This window comes from Juglans regia, chromosome 14 (genome assembly GCF_001411555.2).
Source record: "Juglans regia cultivar Chandler chromosome 14, Walnut 2.0, whole genome shotgun sequence".
NCBI classification, from domain to species: domain Eukaryota; kingdom Viridiplantae; phylum Streptophyta; class Magnoliopsida; order Fagales; family Juglandaceae; genus Juglans; species Juglans regia.
The window spans coordinates 21126891-21146053 of NC_049914.1; the positions used below are offsets into that span (position 1 = coordinate 21126891).

The 19163-nt window shown below is 32.3% G+C and overlaps 1 protein-coding gene across 1 annotated transcript; it reads right to left on the reverse strand.

The window, feature by feature from the left end:
- Nucleotides 1–10163: 10163 nt before the first annotated feature.
- LOC108998936 lies at nucleotides 10164–11155 on the reverse strand. The gene is made up of 2 exons (XM_018975708.2): nucleotides 10870–11155; nucleotides 10164–10738 (listed from the first exon to the last, which is right to left on the reverse strand). The coding sequence occupies exons 1-2, from the start codon at nucleotides 11009–11011 to the stop codon at nucleotides 10323–10325; spliced, it is 558 nt and encodes a 185-aa protein (XP_018831253.1). The 5' UTR covers nucleotides 11012–11155; the 3' UTR covers nucleotides 10164–10322.
- Between the last annotated feature and the right edge of the window lie 8008 nt (nucleotides 11156–19163).

Below are 19163 nucleotides of genomic sequence, written 5' to 3' on the forward strand. Positions count from 1 at the left end.
ATACTCTTTATCGCCCACACCCACGACACTCATGCTCTCCTTGTGCCCTAGCCAAACACCTCCTCTCACTCCTATTGGATTCGAGTTTGTCAGGGCTTAGTAATCACACAGACTTCCTCGCCTACACGGTAAGTACCAAATCCTCTTCCTTTATCTTACCTAGGGCATATTTATGCATGGATTTTGGGATTTTCTTGTGATGTAATTGTGAAGTGTCGGCGTGGTATATTGAGTTTCAGATTGAATTTTTGTAATTTTAGGTTGTCCATATTTTCTCAAGTATTTGGTCTATGCTGATTTTCATGTATTAAGGATGGTTTTTGGATGGGCTCCTGCATTCTACCTCTCGATTTTCAATTAGTGCCCACCAAGTGTTTGGTTTTATGTCTCAACCAGGTTACCTCAAGCATTTGCTCACTATTTGACATGCATTCATTCTCAAAGATTAGGTTTATCAAAATGCATGATTGAGTTAAGATCAGAGGGAGATTTTTGAAGTGTCAAATCATGATCTTTCTTAGTGTCCTCATCTCGACACACACACGCTTGGTATTTATTCTTCTGATTCTGATGAGGAAGAGCGTTAAGCCTTGACATGTTTGTGACAAAAATGAGGAGATTTAAGTGTGTTGATAAGGAAGAGGTGAAGTTGCTGAGGGGTAGTTGAATGTTTTTTGCGAATGGGGAGTAGCAGCAGAAACAGCAGGCATGAATTGAAGTTTACGTTTGATATTTTAATTCAGAAATTGTTTTGCTTATTTTGGGATGTAATCTAACTAAAAAATGTCTTGATTTCTTGCTTACTGAACATGGTTATTAATGATGACTAGAATAGAATTTTAGTAGGATTTGATTACATCTAACATCTGATTTTGTTTAGACTAATTTCAATTAATATTTTATATCATTTCTTCTCATTACTGTATTAAGATTTTCTTCACAAGATCTTGGTCTGCTGGTTGTTTTTGTTTCAGGTACACACTACATTCATCAATTGAGTATTTTGTCACCATTCCGACAAAGGGAGAAATTGTAAATGTAAAAGTGGTTAGTTAGGATTAAATGACTAGGACGATAGAGATTTGTTTAAGTTGTTACATTGTTGAGTTGGATGAATGTAAATATTTTTATCTATATCTATAAATATTTGAAGTGTATATAGAAATTATTAGATAATGTTTTAGATAAGTCAAGAGTGTGTGTATTCGGAATTCAAAGAGTTTGGAATTATCCAGTTGAATGGAAACTATATCTGCTGAGAAGACTTAGCGCTAGGTGTCAACAGACGCGTTAGCAGACTCGTTCCCAGCAAAGTCATCCCCTCAGCAAATTCCTACTATGCCTCAAATTCCTACCGACTTATTTAGTTAGCAGAATTCTACTGTAATTCAAATTGATTTTCATATTATTTATTTAAGGGATCCTACTGATTAGGATCTGCAGAGATTCAGTTCTAGATATTTTTTAGAGCACTTTTTGTACAGATTTTAGTGAGAAAGTTCCTTGTAGAATTTGAATATTGTTTCTCTAAAAAATTGTGATTGTGCTCCATGTTAGAGATTGAGTAATTATGATTCAGTCACTAGAGTTATAGGAGGGAAGTCAATAACTTGAAGATTGCAAGAGGTTCTAGCTGCTACTTTTGTAGCAGACAAACGGGTCTGGTCAAGTAAGAGAGTCAAGTTACAAATGTTTTGTAATTGATAATTACTTGTAATTGATTTTCAAATAATAAGATTGACTTTCTTGGGTTTGGCTACCCCGTACGATTTTACCTTTGAGGAGTTTTTCAAAGAGTTTCCCTTCGTAACCAAAATTGGTGTTATGCAATTTATTTATTCTACGTTATTGCTTAATTATTAAATTAATTGCATATTTGACAACTAACTAATTTGTTGAATGAATTGTTAGATATTTCTGTTACGATACAGGGACACGTGGGTAATTTCATGCAGGAAGAGAGTTGATTATGAAATGAACAAAGAATGATAATTTTCATTATTTGCTCACGCATGCTTCTGGATTTATTATGCCTCATAAATGATAATTTGTTCATTTGGGTGCTTGCCAATGCCTTCTAAGAACTAACAAATTACTCTTCAATAGCCTCTATGTAGTTTTTGACTCTATCACACTGTGAAATTGAACCTTTAATGCTCTTACTCACATGTGACTTTATGAGCATGAGCATTAGACTTAATCGATTAAATCGCTCCCACCATTCATAGGTATTTTTATCTACCAATGAACTTGATTCAGTGGGTATAGGTGGTTCATCCACACGGACTGCCAAGTCTGAGTTCATGCACACTAATGTTAAAATAATATTTTCTTTTCAGTCTGAAAAATTATCTCCATTTAGAATTGGGATATTGAAAGATTTACTAATTAGAAAAGAAGTTATAGTAGCTGCAATAACATAACCAACAACATAGAATAATGTTTTGAATCAAACAATAACTATAGTTTGAATCGACCAATGTCTAATTCAAAAAATAAATCTAAATCTCCATAAGGGCAAAGGTTGTAATATGCATAGGATTTGCCTATATTTTTCTTTATAATAAGACTAGTGTATTACAAATATTTAAGAAAAAGAGATCTCTCACCTATGGGTATAGGAAATTTCTTTTACCGAATATCCTTTTTCACTATCTTATTCCAATTAAATCATCATTTTTTTTAATAATTACCTTATGTAAGGCCAAGTAATTACTATAATGATTTAGTTGCAATATGAAATGTCATTATAACAACATACAATCAAATATATAAAAATATTATTATATCTTAAGATATTGTGGCTATTCTTAATACACAATAATATTTATACTCTAATATGACATTTTTTTTAAATAAAATCATCACAACATACTCATCTATCTATGATGATATTACATAATCAAATGTTGACATCACTGGCCCGTCGGAAGCACTGACGAAAAAACACGTTTTTTATTTATTGATTTATTATCATTTTAATTCATTCAAACACTTCATCAGACACCGTCTCACCAAGTGATACGACTCCGTTTGGATGTTAAGCTGAATTAAAATAAATTGAATTCTTTATAAGTAGTAATAAGTTAAGATGGTAGAATGAATTTTATAGAACACACTTAAAATGAATTTAGATGTATTTATAGAAAGTTAAAAAAGATTATGAGTCTCACGTATAAAGAGATGTTGAGTTGAAAAATATTATAGGTCTCATGTGTAAAGAAGTTTTGAGTTGAGTGATGTTTACTGATTTAAGAATTAGATATTTAGATATTATACTCAAATTAAAATTAGATTGAAATAAGTTAATCTCAATACATTCCAACGTCCAAACTGCATCGTTGGTTCAATGTACGTTGCAAGCGCCTTAGGCGTGACTGGGCATCATGCGAACAAATGGGAAATTCATCCCTAACCTCCCTCCAAAAAGGAAAAAGTGCCATTTTTTCTCTCTCTAGCAAAAGATTTCTGATTATCCCAAATAACAAAAACTCTCAGTTCATGAGTTAAAAATAATATGGGTACTCCAAATAACAGATTATATGTTGAACGTAAATCTAGTTTCATTAACAAATTCACAAATATTTCTGATTTACAAGGGTGAATAAAACATGTATGAGTCAAAAAAGAAGATAAGAAAATAGAAATTCTATTTGCAGTCCTCAAGTGGAGACTGTATGTGCAGGCACATTATTAAATGAGAGAAAATATCATTTTAGGAGGGATAATTTTATAATTGTAAAAAATTTTCAAGTTAAAATAGCCTAGGCTTGCATTACAGTCCCTATTTGGGGAATGTACCTAGCATTGCTCATAAGAAAATAAGATTAATTCGAGAAAATCCAAAGAGAAATTCTATTTGTAGTTCTCAAATGGAGACTGCATGTGCAGACACATTATTAAATGAGAGAAAACATCATTTTAAGAGGGGTAATTTTGTAATTTTAAAAAATTTTAAAGTTAAAATAGCCTATACTTGTATTGTAGTCCCCATTTAAAGATTGTACCTAGCATTGCCCAAATCCAAACCTCCAACAGTAATATACTGCAAATTGTCTGATACTTTTCTCATTAATTACAGATACTTAAATACAATGCAAATAACAAAATAACCAAACTTACAGGACTCCACTCACAACTACATAATTCATTGGTTTCTCTATATGCATATGTAAAATCATATTTTTTGGATCTTGATTTTGCATATCAAGAAAAACTTTCATATTGAATTATGCATCTTTGAGTCAAATAATAATAAAATATTATTATTTTTTGTTATTTATTTTTTTTCTAAAATTATTATTATTATTATTTATATTTTGTAATTAGTTCCACTACAAATTCTATCATTTAGTACCCACTAGAATTTTTTTTCCTAAAATTCTATCATTTGGTGGAGAGAGAGAGAGAGGGGAGGAGAGAGAAAAAAGTAGTAAAATAAAATTTGGAGAATGAATAATGCATATTCAAATTTGTATAAATATTGTTCATAACTATGCAAATTTTTAAATATGCATAATTCAATACAACCCAATTTAAGATCATATTATATAAATATATATATAGATGCATAATCCAATACCAATACTCTTAATATAGACCGATTCAAAAGCCATGATATTAGGCCATGAATCAAAATACTTAACCAACTAAAGACTCAATCAAGCCTTCAAGCCACATTCACTCTGTTATTGGACTCGACTTGACTCAACGAACTAATAATCCTCCATATCAACATGGGCTTTAAAAGACAAGCTGATCAGATGGCCCACAAGCCCATTGCACATAACAGAAGATAAACTCTAACATGTATTTCGATCTGTATTTTTCTGCATATGACCAAACATGTATTTCTTTTTAATCGTAGAGATGAACTCTAACATTAACTCATAGATCGAAATAAAAACAGTTGTCCAAACATGTATTTCAACAAACAACCCATATAACAATCGATATCCATACTATTGTAAGATTTGAGAGAAAATTTAATAATTAAATAATCGTTAGAACACTTATATCTGGTCATTGTTGATCAAGTATTCAAAGGAACTAATTATTTCTAGATTGTAAACCCTCTCAGATTTCTATATGGATAGTATTGGATAGAGGTTTTTCAGCCTATTTTTATTTATGTTAATGTATGTGACTGATAGAAAATTACAAGTCTTTATATATAGATAGGCCAAGACCCTTATCTACAACTTTTTTAAGTGTTGCTTCCTTCTATTAAAGAATGTAACTGTTCATTTTTCAATAAATAGTATCTTTATTTTAATTATCCTGAGTTTAATACCAATAAATAATATTTTAAAAATAATGAATATATATATATATATAAAATATATTTGAAAGGGTGTACATAAGCCACCTTAAGATTCCGTTTGGATTCGAAACTCACACCAACTCATTTCATCTCATTATTACAACATTTTCAAATTCTCACACAAAATATAATAAACAATTCAATTTTTTTAAATTCTAAAATAATAATAATATTAAAAATAATATTTTATTCAACTCATGTAAAATCATCTCAACTTACATCAACTCATCTCTAAATCCAAATAGGGCCAAGGAGACGTGTTCTTTCATTAAATAATTAAAAATTATTGTTTTTAATTGAGTAATATTACATACAATCATGAAATGCATAAGTACCGCGTAATCGTTTTGAAAAAGTATGAGGTTTATTATTAAATATATATTTTTTCATGTAAATTTCGTATTTACTTCTTTTTTTTTAAAGAGATTGTACGATGCTTACTCATTCTACTACTATAAATATTATTCTTCTTTTTAAAAATAAAATAAAATAAAACCAGGCTTAACCGATAGGGAAGGCTGGCAATATCTGTTAAAAGTTTTAAACCTATAAGTGAGCGCTAATCAATACTTCAATCCAACGTGCGGTAATACATTATCTAGAGATGTACTTCACTCTGTTATTCAGTACGTACATGACAAAGTGAGATATGCGTATAATATATATATATATATATATATATATATATATATATATATAATATTGCTGATCTTATGGATCGGAAGATATTGAAGCGTTCAAGCACTTGGCCAGGCTCTAGACGATCAACAAATTATTATTAGTCATGTACATCATGATCTCTCGATCGCTATCCTGTACGTGCTCATGATTTGTAGCGTACGATACTTTGGTAGATCGAGAGATAGACATGCAGACACGTAAAATCATCCTCCTCAAATTTACAAGTTAATTAAAAGAATGCATGTTTTTCCTAGTTAGTTTCACAGATTCATGTCATAGTTTTCATGTTATTTAATGCAGATGATCACTACAGCTGGTTGATCAGGGCTTAGCAATAGCAGGAACCGAAAAACACATTTGATCAACCACTTTTCCATCTTCTTCATGATTGTTATAAGCTGATGGCCAAATACTGATACACATTCCTTTTGCCTAAGGCCATGCAGCTGCTGTACTTAAAAGATCATTCGATGGTAGGGGTAGTACTGTGGTTTCTGGAGAATTTGGAATCCTTCGATTAACCACTTCTCCATCTTCTTCATTATAAGAATGATCTAGCAACGTCGTTGGTGACTGATCAAGGGATCGAGAGAGCTTATTTTCTTTGCAATGATCTCATGGCTCTCTCTCCTTTCATTGCACAAATTTCAGCTAGCATTGTTCTCTCTCTCTCTCTCTCTCTCTCTCTAAAGGGAGTAAACGGAATATTTTACACCCATGGCTGACCCATGTTAAGCTTAGCCCAAAATTTTTTGAAACTTAATTCAAAATACCTCCTGGATTTTATTCGTAATTCTATAAATTAATATAGAAAGTGGCCCCCTAAGAAAAATTTATAATCCTCTTATGCTCTCTAGCTAAAGTTTTCTAAAGATTCAATATAATACCTATAAATACTTCTCTCCAATTTTTTTCCCTATATTCCCTGAATTTGTATAATTTGTATATATTATCTATTTTCAAGGATGTGACCTTACCAAAATTTAATTAAAACTAATTTTAATAAAAATAATAAACTTATTAATATGAATCCTGAATTTTTTTTTTATACAAGCTTTTTAATATGGAATCCAAAGTGACAATATATACAAGAAAAATGATTCAAGGTTGATCATCTATATGAAAAATAGTTGAAAGGTTTTATCCTCTAGACTTCATTGAGCAAGAAAAAATTTATTTAAGGTCTCAATTATAACATTATATGATTAATGTGACACGAGATTATCTATATTTTACATGAAACATGATAAACTAGGTTACATACTAAAATAAAATATGACATTCTAAAAGATCTCTTGATAGTTTTATATGAAGTAAATAAATCCTAAGTATTTGATTACAAATATGATAATGGATGAATATTAATATTACATGAAATATTATAGTTAGAAATTTGAAACATATATTTTAGGTGAGGTTTGGATAGTGAGTTGAGATGAGATTAGTTGAGATGAAAGTTGAATAAAATATTGTTAAAATATTATTATTATTTTAGAATTTGAAAAAGTTGAATTGTTTATTATATTTTGTATGAAAATTTTAAAAAGTTGTAATATTAGATTAGATGAATTGAAATAAGTTGTGTTTTTAGAATTTTATTTCTAGGTGTAAGTAAATAAATTATCAAGATCTAATTTTGTCTATAATTATATTTTTTTAATTTTTAATCTTTTTTTTATTTTACATAAATGTCTCACACAATAAAAAATTTCGCTCGGTAAAAAAAGTTTGCTAGTTTTGTCACTATAAGAAAAAGTACCTATTGCGGCGATTTTTATTCTGTTACAAATAAAATCACCGCAATAAGTCACTTTTTGCAACAAATCAAAATTCGTCGTAGCCTTTTAACCGCGACTTGCGATTTAAATGGAGTGGCTCCTTACTAGACTCATTTACAGCGATTTTTAATTCTATTGCAGTGATTTGTTTCACCACAAAAAGGAAAAACATTTTGCAACTGGCTAAAAATCGTCGCTACTTGGTCTGGGGCGGCAAAATGCACAAAATGTTTTATTTCCCAACTGAAGCCCTTCCTTATCCACTCCTCTGCTTTTCTCCATTCCCGACTACATACCATTGTAGTGTCCACCCACCCCTGCATGGCTTGACTAGCATTTTCGATCACCACCCAAGCTTCTATTCCTCCATGTCGTTAGCCTTCCTAGTGGAAGTTAGGGTCGTCTTCTCCTCCCCATACAACTGGGTGCCGTGCGATTGGGGATTTGAAGCATTTGGATTTTTTCAATGATTTTGAGCAAATTGGAGGTGGAGATTGTCGACCGAGACTCTTGGGTACCTTCCGTCACCATAGGTATGGCTGCAACATTCATATTTATCTGTCACCCTTCATCTGTGCTTGTTGCAATATAAAAAATTGGACTTTTTGTTTGTAGACTAATTTCTAAGTATTTTGGGTTATATGTATATATGTATATTGTTCCTTATTGATATCTTGATGCTATTACTGTTGAGAATGGCATTATGCAGTCGATCTATAGCTTGAGATTTGCGTACTCTAATTTTTTCCTCTTGTGTGATACTTCTTGTTGATGACTGACAATTACAATAGTTTTATGTTAAAAGAATGGGAATTTGATCGGTATTAAGGTATGGTAAATGTTAATGTGTTGTAATGAGCTAATAGTACTTGTCTAACTATTTGCGACTAGCATAATCGCTAGAAATAACATTCTATTTGCGACCATTTTTGCAATTCGTTGACTTTATGCAAATAATAATAATAATAATAAAATAATAAAATAAAGTAAACAATTCTGACGAACATGCGTCGAATTAAATTGCAACGAGAATAGGTATTTCCAGAGATTTTCCAGGATATTTGTGACGAAATTTGACACTAGAAAAAGCCATTTTTCTTTTAGTGTGTCATTGCTTCTCACAAATTAACGATTTCTTTCGAGTGCTTTCTCATGCTACAATAGAATTATTGATCAGGACATGGAAGATATATCAATATATATCTTATAAGAATATTTCAATATATCAAGAATAGTGAAACAATTTGAATTAAAATATTTTATTAAATTTTAAAAAATGAGAAGAAAAAGATTGAATAAAAATATTATAAAATTAAAATTTTATTTAAATATTATTTTTATTTTAAAATTTTAAAAAATTATATTATTTTTATGTTTTATTTAGATGTTTGAAAAAGTTATAATGCCCCCGCTTGACCGATTTCTCGGAATCAGAGGAGGATCTCTCATCTGATGACCCTGAACAAGAAGGAGCTGCTCTCGATGTGAGATCAGCAGCGAAAGAAAGAAGAGGAATTGGATGCCCCAGAGCTGCAGTCGAGGATAAGCCTTAAAAAAAATTTAAATAATTATTAAATGAAAATGTTAAAAATTAAAAATTAAAAAATATTTTGTATTTAAGTAATATTTGAAAAGAAAATATATGATAATATTTGAGATAGTTGTATTATATTGAACTGCAAAAATACACGTGAACTGACTAAAATTTTACTGTTCTTGCAGTGAGAATTAAATTCTGTCTTGTATTTTTACCCTTATCATCTACCGTGCACCTAATTAAGATCAGTACTTTCTATCTTTTTATTATTGAAGAAGTCAAGAAAAAAAAAAATATTTTAGCCTTGGGATCGAGCCTTATAATATTCTGATCATATATTCAGCCTTATTCCAAGCTCCACCCAGTTCAGTACTGCACAAGAAATAGAAAAATACATCTTCACTAGAGACTTGCGGGTTGAGGGGAAATAAATTTTATCTCTATCTTATTTTATTTCTTTTTAAACCATCATTTAAACACAAATATTTTTAAAATAATCATTACAATTTTTTCAAACTTTTAAACTAAACATAAAAAACAACTCATCTTTTTCAAATTTTAAAATAAAAATTATATTAAAAAATTATATTCTAATAATATTTTAACTTTATAATATTTTTTATTCAATTTTCTGTCTCATTTTCCAAAACTTAATAAATACTTAACTCAAACCATTTTACTATTATTCACAAATAATCACCTTACTATTATTCACAAAATTATCATATCATCTCCTAACACAAAAAACAACTTCTCAAGATCAGGCTTAAAAGTTGACTATTGGAAGCAAAAGAAAAATAAAAGAAGATATATATATATATATATATATGTAGAGAGAGAGAGAGATGCTAGAGATTATTACATTCTTCACATGAGTCATATATAATACAGACATGATAATTATTTAGCACACTCTCTCAACAGTACAGTGTATATAGAATTAATACAAACAGACTACTACTCAGTACTCATGGCATAGATTTAGTTCAATATATATGGATAATCAAGGTATGCCTGTGACGATGGGAAAGCAAGGAATATAAAAGCTAGATGGTGCCAAACCCCATTCCGTTGGCAGAGGCAGATTGATGTTCTTGGAAGAACCAAACTTGTTCATGTCCCTGCATATCGTATACGTTGTAGGGCAAGCTGTGTAAAAGCTGAGAGGAGTGGAGATGGTGTAGGAGTTTGGCTTCTCGTGGGTCTCGATAATTCTGGACACCATTGATTTCCTTGAGGAAAAGAGCTGAGTTGGACCCCCCAGCAGCTTTGCATGGCAGTTCAGTACTGGAAGATGATCAGAAGATTTTGAAATATTGGTACTGTCTGAAGGAAGCTCTACTTCAAAAGAGCCATCATCTTCTGTGGTTGCCATGGCTAACTTTTTCACTTTATCACACTTCACCAAAACCTTAATGCCTATATATAACGATACACCAAGACTATTGATAATTTGACAAAAAAAAATAATTGATATGCATGCATGCAGATGATCATGGGCGTGTGCATAGAATAAATAATAAATTTATAAAAGATCGATTAGGACAAACCCGAGAAGGCATAATCTTGATTGCAATCAAGGCAAGAGACCTTGGCCCTCACAAACTGGCATGATGAAAGCTCGATTCTAGCAAGAGCAAAGACAAAGAGAAGTGCTGCTGCTGCTGCGATATTCAACTTAGGGAAAGCCATGGATCGAATTAAGCTGCAAACTGCTTAAAACTGCATGTGAAGAAGATACATGCAAGAAGGCAATAATATTAGAGGAGCGAGCTTGTAAATATAGTATTTTGGAAAAGGACCATAATAATTGAAGGGGGACCCAAAGCAGAGTTTAGTAGATGGGTTCTTAGAGAAGTGCATTTATTTTAGGTCCGTAGAAATTGCTGATGATCTCGATTAGCGCGCAGCAGCTGCATTTGTTTCGATCATAAAGGAATGGTCGATAATATCAAAGCGTGGCAATTCTACTGACATTTAGCGCGCAGTACAATCAATTTTACTTGAAATATCTACCTCTCCAGCTTGAGACTCATCGATCGGGCTGCATGCCAGGCCGATTGCCATGCATGGTGGATCGGTGGTCACAAAATCAAATCAAGTTTGTATTTTTTTGGTTCATTTCCATAATGTTTAAAAACTTTGTTTTGAAAGTTTCTTTCAACACCAATGAATCAAATCAACATAAACACCAAAAATACAATTTTATTTATTTATTTTTATCATAGTTTTGTTTTCTTTTTCTTCGCTTTTTGATCATTTATCAATGTTGACTTAATCATGCATAGCCTTATAAAGTTATACGTACGTACACTCTGTTTGAAATTAAGTAATTACTGGCCCAATGGGAAGGCAACAGAATCGTATGGTATCAATTTTATAAGACTGCATGTCTGCGTGCTTTATGGGCATTATTGAAAAGTACTTGTGTACTCTCAATTTTCAATTTTATCAAATACATGAATATTTTCGTCCAGCCTTAATTTCCAGATCATGTTGGACTTGGATCGATGCATATGGTAGACATGTAGTACTGATCTATCAGATTCCTAATTTGTCACGTTGATCATACATACATATATATATATATATATGTATGTATGATCTTTCCTTAATTACAAATTAATTAAATAAAATTGGAGTCCATGCATGCATGCAGCTCCTACCTAGCTCCAACTACCCTATTCTCTAGCCAGCCCCTTCCACAGACACAAATATATGAGGCTGGAACCTAGGGCGGTGGAGGCTATATAGGGAATTACCGGCCTCCACCTTCCATTTCTTTGACTTTTGTTTTTGTTTTTTATTTTTTCTATGTTTTTCTAGAAGAGATAAGCTAAGGTAACAAGAATGTCGTGCTAGTACTGCACGACGGCAAAGATAAATCATGTGGAGTCTTAATAATGAGATAAAGATAAAAATCTTATAAATAATATATAGTGACTAATAAGATTATTTGAGTTAAGATATTTTGTTAGATTTTTTTATGTTTTATTTAAAAATTAGAAAAATTTATAATTACTATATGAAAAAGTTAAAAAATTACAATTGAAAAGTGTTTTGTATTTAAGTGATATTTAGAAAGAAAATTATGAGAAGTTTTAAGATAAGATAAGATGAGATGAGATAAGATGGGTTGAGATGAGTTCTCAAACGAGACATTTTTCTCTCTCGTTTCTAAAAATCTAATAAAACATTTTAACTCAAATGATTTCACTATTATTTACAAACTATTTTACTATTATTTATAGAATTTTTATCTCATCTCATTCCCTAATATCCCGGCCCTTAGTCTCACATATTGTGGCAAGCTAAAATCAATTGAACGGAAGAAGGTGATTGTCTCCTCTTGCAGTTAGAGTTGTATACCGATGGGTTCGGCGTCGATTTCGGCACAAAACTGAGACACCACTGACGTCTGCCATGGATCTATTGAACAGGCCGAAACTGTAGTTTTGAGGAGAGAAAACTGATCATATTGATCTCAATGTGTGTTGATGCGGTCTTCGGTCCACTGTCGACGTCTTCTTTGAAGGAGGAAGAACTGAGGAAGACGGAAAAAGCGTCGCGCCGTCGCTACCATTGAAGAAGAAGAGAGTTGCATATAGGAAGAAGACGATGCGGGAAAGAAGAAGAAAGGTGGGGGGGGTTATTAATTAATTTCGAAACGACGCTGTTTTATATACAAATATTAAAAAAAAAAACATAAATAAATTGGATCGGCCGGTTTAGTGATTTCTCAGGGGTTCAAATCGGCGCCGCACTGCTGATATCAGTTTTCTATCAATTCCTCTAGACCGTCGACCGGTTCTTTGTCAATTATGGCCGATTCCGTGCTCCGATGGTTGATTTGATCGGTTTACGATCGGTTTCGACGATTCTTGTACACCATACACCCCTAGTTGTAGCTAAAATGGCCACAAAAAGGATGATGCTGGAATAATATTGCAAAACTCACATAAAACTACTAAACAAAAAGATCAGAACAACAAAGAGTAAAAAAAAAAAAAAAAAGTACATGAGCGTCAACACGTATGAGATTTTTGTGGTTGTGTAGAGATGGACATATATATAGTTGGTCTCAAAGTCAAAAGCAGGCAAATAATTATGGAGACCAGTAGCCTCTATTGTATTCTGACACACACAGATACTGGCATACATTAATTTCGAGCACATTAATACAGAGACAGTATCCTTCTGTGGACAAAAATTGAAAGTTCTCGAAAATCTCCCGTCATCGATCATCATATCTGATTTTTTTTTTTTATTGTTTGTACAAGAGGGGTAGAATTTCGAATCTAGATTTTTCGAATCCTATGTTATCATGCCATCAATATATATATTATATATATATATATATATATGAAATTTTAGATTGAATGCAATTTTGTTTTTTCGCTGTTCCAAAAATACAAAAAATAAATTAATAGTAAGATAATGAAAATATGGTACTTCCATATATTAATAATGATAGGCATTGGATGGTGCTCCTTACCCAAGACTACTCCAGATAATATCCTCTCTCAACAAATGATGTTTTTAATTCTATTTTCTTTATCATCTCAAGTCATATATGTGGATATGATTAATGATTATGATAAAGAGTACCGCTACATTTATAAAAGAATTACATAAAAATAATTTTATAAATTGATATAATTTCATCTCATCTATTAAATTTATTTTATAATAAAATTAACTTATATAAAATTATTTTTATGTAATCACTTTGTAATAAGATTATTTCTCTATGATAAATGTATTTAAGTGGTAAACATACAAAATTCTTAAAAATGTGTTACATCAACATGTGTGATTATGGATAATAAAAATTTAAATGAATAATAGACTTAGCTGTGTGCCATCAGGTCATCAAGCTCTTAGCAAAAATATTGAATATGCATTTTTTATACTTACACACATACATACATATATGTGTATATATCTTACATCTATCTCATAACATTAATATCAGATTTAGGTGACACCAACTTGGAAAGCATATAATAAGATTTGTTCTCTCTCTCTCTCTCTGCGGAAAAAGAGTGATCACAACGTTATGTGAGAAAACAAGAAAAAGTTGGCTGGTTGGTTGCCCACATTTTCCACACCTAATTTGTAGACCACCGTCATACATTTTTAATGTTGTATCCTAACTAATGAGTCACATTCATAACTTTAGTTACAAAATAAAATGAGTTCCTCTTTGGGCAGGGCAATTTTATTGGACACTAATAGTAAGATGACACTTCATTATTGCACAAAAATTGAAGTTTAGAACTGGTTGCACCATAACAAGGGCATTTTGGACAATTACAAAATCCTTAGATTTATGGACGCCTCTACAGCCCCGCTTCCTGTCCTGCTCCCGATCCCGCTCAGTGTAAAATGTAATATTTTTTTATTTTATTTTTTTATATATGTATTTTTTTAACACTGTAAAATATTTTTTTAAAAAATAAAAAAATTATAATATCATTAAAAAACACTTACTTAATCACTAAGTAAAAAAAAAATATTAAAAAAATTTAAAAAAATGTAGCGGGACTGGGAGCGGGATCGGGAGTGGTGAGAGTAGCATTATTCTAGATTTATTTTCCCATCTCTCTCTCTCACATTTCTCCCCCCCCTCCGATTAACTCCTGGAGTCTCAACAACTATGAAATGTAAGCACGTATCCATCATATACCTCGGAACACTACATACCGCTCTCTCTCTCTCCCTTTCCATATTCTATCTTCGATCCCAACTACTCTCACTTCAAATTTTGCTTGTATTTTCTGCAAGCAACACACAAAATGAAAGATCCAAAATAAATAAATAAATAATGGCAACACGAGATATCAATCACAACCATTAAAATCGAAACCAAAATTACTCCTAATTTCAATCATCCCAATATCCAACTTTCAACCAAGGCATGGTTCTCATGTACATATGGGTATTTGCATTTGGAAGGGATGAAGTTTATCCAAACGAATCTGAATTGAAACCAAGTCGTACGGGGGTCTGGGCTATTCAAAAATGTTTCAGAGAAAGAGAGGGTGGGACACAGGAGGCATTCGCCGCCCTGGGGCAGCTGCACTGGAGAAGCTTTTTTTACTTTGAAATGTATACCACAACAGATGTGGTGTATGGCCTACATGGCCCGTTTTGATTCGATTCTAATATGGAGAAAAACGGATTCACCTGTGTGAAGTTATTCTCATATATGTCCCCCTCTAAAAAAAAAAAAAAACAAAAACAAAACAATTGTTAGAAAAACAAAGCATATGTTTTGTCATTACCATTTATAACAAAAGCAAAATTGTATCCTACACAAATGAGATGAGAAATTTGTTAATAATATTGAGATAATTCGTAAATAATAGTAAAATAGTTTGAGTTAAGATGTTTTATGTAATTTTAAAAAATGAGAGAAAAATTAGAATAAAAAAGTTAAAAATTAAAAGAGGGTTAGAATATAATTTTTTAAAATCATTTTATTTTGATATTTAAAAAAATAGAATTATAATGATTAGATAAAAAAATTGAAAATTTTGGAATTGAAAAATGTTAATGTCTGAATTATGATTGTATAAAAACCAACAGGACCGACCGTTGCCAACGTGGACTGGCTGCTAGAGTTTGGAACCTGCTGAAACTGACAAAGAACCAATCGGCTGGCTATAGAAATTTAATGAAATTGACATATGCCAATTTGGTTCCGATCTGAACTAGGTTCAAATTGCCAAGCCGACTAATAATATATATAAATATACTTTTTTAATATATCTTATGTAATCACTTAAGTGAGTAAAACGATGTCGTTTGATACTCACGATTTTAGGAAAAAAAAAAATATATATATATATATATATTTTATCACTTCTCCTTAATGCGTTGTTTTAGCTTGAGCTCTCTCTCTCTCTCTCCGCAATGTCATTGATCCATTTGAAATTTGTTGATGGAATTCTTGTTCCATTGTCGTCCCTCTCTCCATTTGCACCGCTTCATGCTTTCAGCTTTCACTTTCACTTTCACTTTCTCTCTCTCTCAAATCCTCTCATTACCGATCCATTTGAGATTTGTTGATAGTGTTATTGTAATGATTTTGCTATGAGATTTGTTGATGAGATTCTTTTAATTTTTCTGATTTTTGTAATGATTTTATTGTAAAACTTTTTTATGGATTTCTAAAGGGAAAACCGACAGGAACACCGATGAACTGATCATAATCAGTCAAAACTATGCCGATCGACTTTGTTTAATCGACCTGCTTCGGTCGGACCCTCTAAAAAACATGTCGGTGCGGTTTTGGTCTCATTTCTAGTTTGAATGGTATTTAGATGTAGAGATGAATTGAGATAATTTGAAAGGTTTGTGAAACCAAACCAAGCTGGTCTCCATAAATAAAGAGGGAGAGCTAGCGTAGAGAGTAGAAAGAGGCAAAATTTGAGTCTATGATAAGAGACAGAAGAAACAATGACGTGTTTTGGTTCAAATTTATTATTAGGTGTCTTTTAAGGAAATCACTCAAAATTTGACGACAAAATAACTTTGCAGAACTCAATACAAAATGCTCACCATTAGGAAGTTCATCACCAGATTGGGGGAATGCCGCCTTGATGGTTCGAGGTTGGTGCTAGAGAATGTGCAAAAGAGTTGAGAAACTTTTGGAGATCAAAACATGTATATATATATTTTTTTAATTTTAAGTTTAGAAAACAACACGACTCACAAAGAGAATTGGGGGACGGCAAGCACAAGTTATAGCTTTAACTGTGTAAAAACCAGAGAATACTAGATCACGAGCTTCAGTTTTCTGTCAAACATGATCGATCCTCTGCTACATACAAGTCTGAAACATACCAAGACACAAAGCAATGTCACATCTCATCTCGTTTATACAGTATTCCTAATTTCTTACAGTACAATGGGTGATGCCTACAAGTGAGCAGCACAAATGCAAAGTCCTAATTAAAACCACATGTGGTGTACTCCTGTTTCTATAAATGGCACCAGAAAACAGAAACAAACTTCAGAATGGCCAAAATGCAGGTAAGTGTCCAGAAAAGATCATGCTATATATCCCTGCTTTCTGTAGTGTCCAGAAAACTCCTAATTTCTAAATGTGAGTTTCTGTTTCTTGTACTTTGGATTAATGGCTTCTGTAGCACATACATGATTTCAAGGAATTTGACCATTAATTGTCTTGATCCTGAGAGAAAATGGAGAATGAAAATCATACAACAACAATCAATGGGAAGGGTCTGAGGAAACCACTTGGCACCCATCACATTAGCTTCTTTCAAAAGGCTGCCTCAACAAAACACCCCGAGATCGATATAGCACATAGAAATAAACACAAAAAAGGCAATGGAGCCATAACATTGATTCGGACCATGTTCCTTGGCTAGACCGAGAAAAGGACTGCCTGAAGGCAGTTTTCTTTTATGCAATAACAGTAAGGGATGGCTATAGTGTGGTTGAGAGTCAAAACTGATAATGATGCACTTGACAACCGCTTCACAGAAGAGCTTTGAAGAGTAAAAACCCAAGTATAGCTGGATTGAGTGGAGTGTGGACCCTACTTGCTGATTCAATTGCTAGTCTGGTGGCAGGGGGATAGTAGATTGGCAAACTTTTTATGTCGGGGAACCTCTCCAAGGCAGGGCCCTTCGGACCCACACTTGTAGAGTAAATCCTGGTCCTGTGCACCGCACCCTCGGAAGGCAAACATTTAGACCAACAAGAGAATGTGCAGCAACAGCAGGCAGGCAGGCAGGCAGGCAGACAACGATGGATATGAGGTTTTTAATTCTAGTAAAAAAAAAGGAAAATATAGGAGAAAATGTGCGGAAAATAAGAGTACCGGAAAATAGATTGAGGACTGGCAATAAAGCAAGAAAAAAATAGAGGCTTAAAAGGCATGCATGAGAGTCATGCATTAGTTATTTGGTACCGACGAAGGTTGGCCTTGGCGGAACTCGTGGAGAAGACTCCATTTACAGGCAGCCCCTTTGTTGAAAATGGAAGAAGAGTGAGATCTAGCCTTTAAAGTTTTAACGAAAAAGGGAAACAAAATGAGGAAGATAAAGTAGGAAAGGAAGGGAAGTCTTCCCCTTATTTCAACTTGGTGGCTGATTTTAACTGCAAATGTTCTTTTTAGGTTTGCAGCTGTCACAACCTATCGGATAATTTTGAAAACTTGTCACCCTACCCGGCATCAATAACTCTTCAAAAGACCACTGCCATAAAAGTACATCGCACTATCATTAAGTGGAACATTGAGAAAGAGGGCAAAAAGGAATATCCCCTTGATGAACCAGCTAATGCTAAAATGGATTAAATAATGAAACTGCCAATGTCAGTGCCTTGTTCCAGTAATTAGTATAAATAGAGCGCCCAAAAATAATTGTTCTCTGAAACCCTCAAGTGGAATTTTATAACAGTCCACACGACCAGAGTTGCCCATTTAGCAATTACTACCCTGAAACTAGCAGATGAATAATCCCAACAAGTTACATAGAATATAGTATAAATGTTCGTTTTCCAAAATATTTTTCATCTCTCTATGTGAAATCATTACTCAGTTATGAAGAGTTTAGCCATCAATCTCCTCACCAATTGAATCTAAATCCAACCTATCTTAATAGCTAAGCAAAATCAAGGTCCAAACACCATTACATACTACATAAACATTTTGTGAGTATTAGGAAAAAACCATTAAATATTATGCTAACTTATTATATGATAATTAATTACAACTTTTGATTTGTGATAATTAATTACAATTAATGTGCAAAGATATCATAACTCAAGTTTTCATTACTAAGGGCTTACCTAAAATGATCACTACCCA

Bases quoted from the DNA above. Each gene is read 5' to 3' on its own strand.
- LOC108998936 (XM_018975708.2), bottom strand. From the start codon at position 11,011: ATGGCTTTCCCTAAGTTGAATATCGCAGCAGCAGCAGCACTTCTCTTT. The intron at 10,739-10,869 runs GTTTGTCCTAAT...CGTTATATATAG, and splicing joins TCAAGATTATGCCTTCTCGG to GCATTAAGGTTTTGGTGAAG.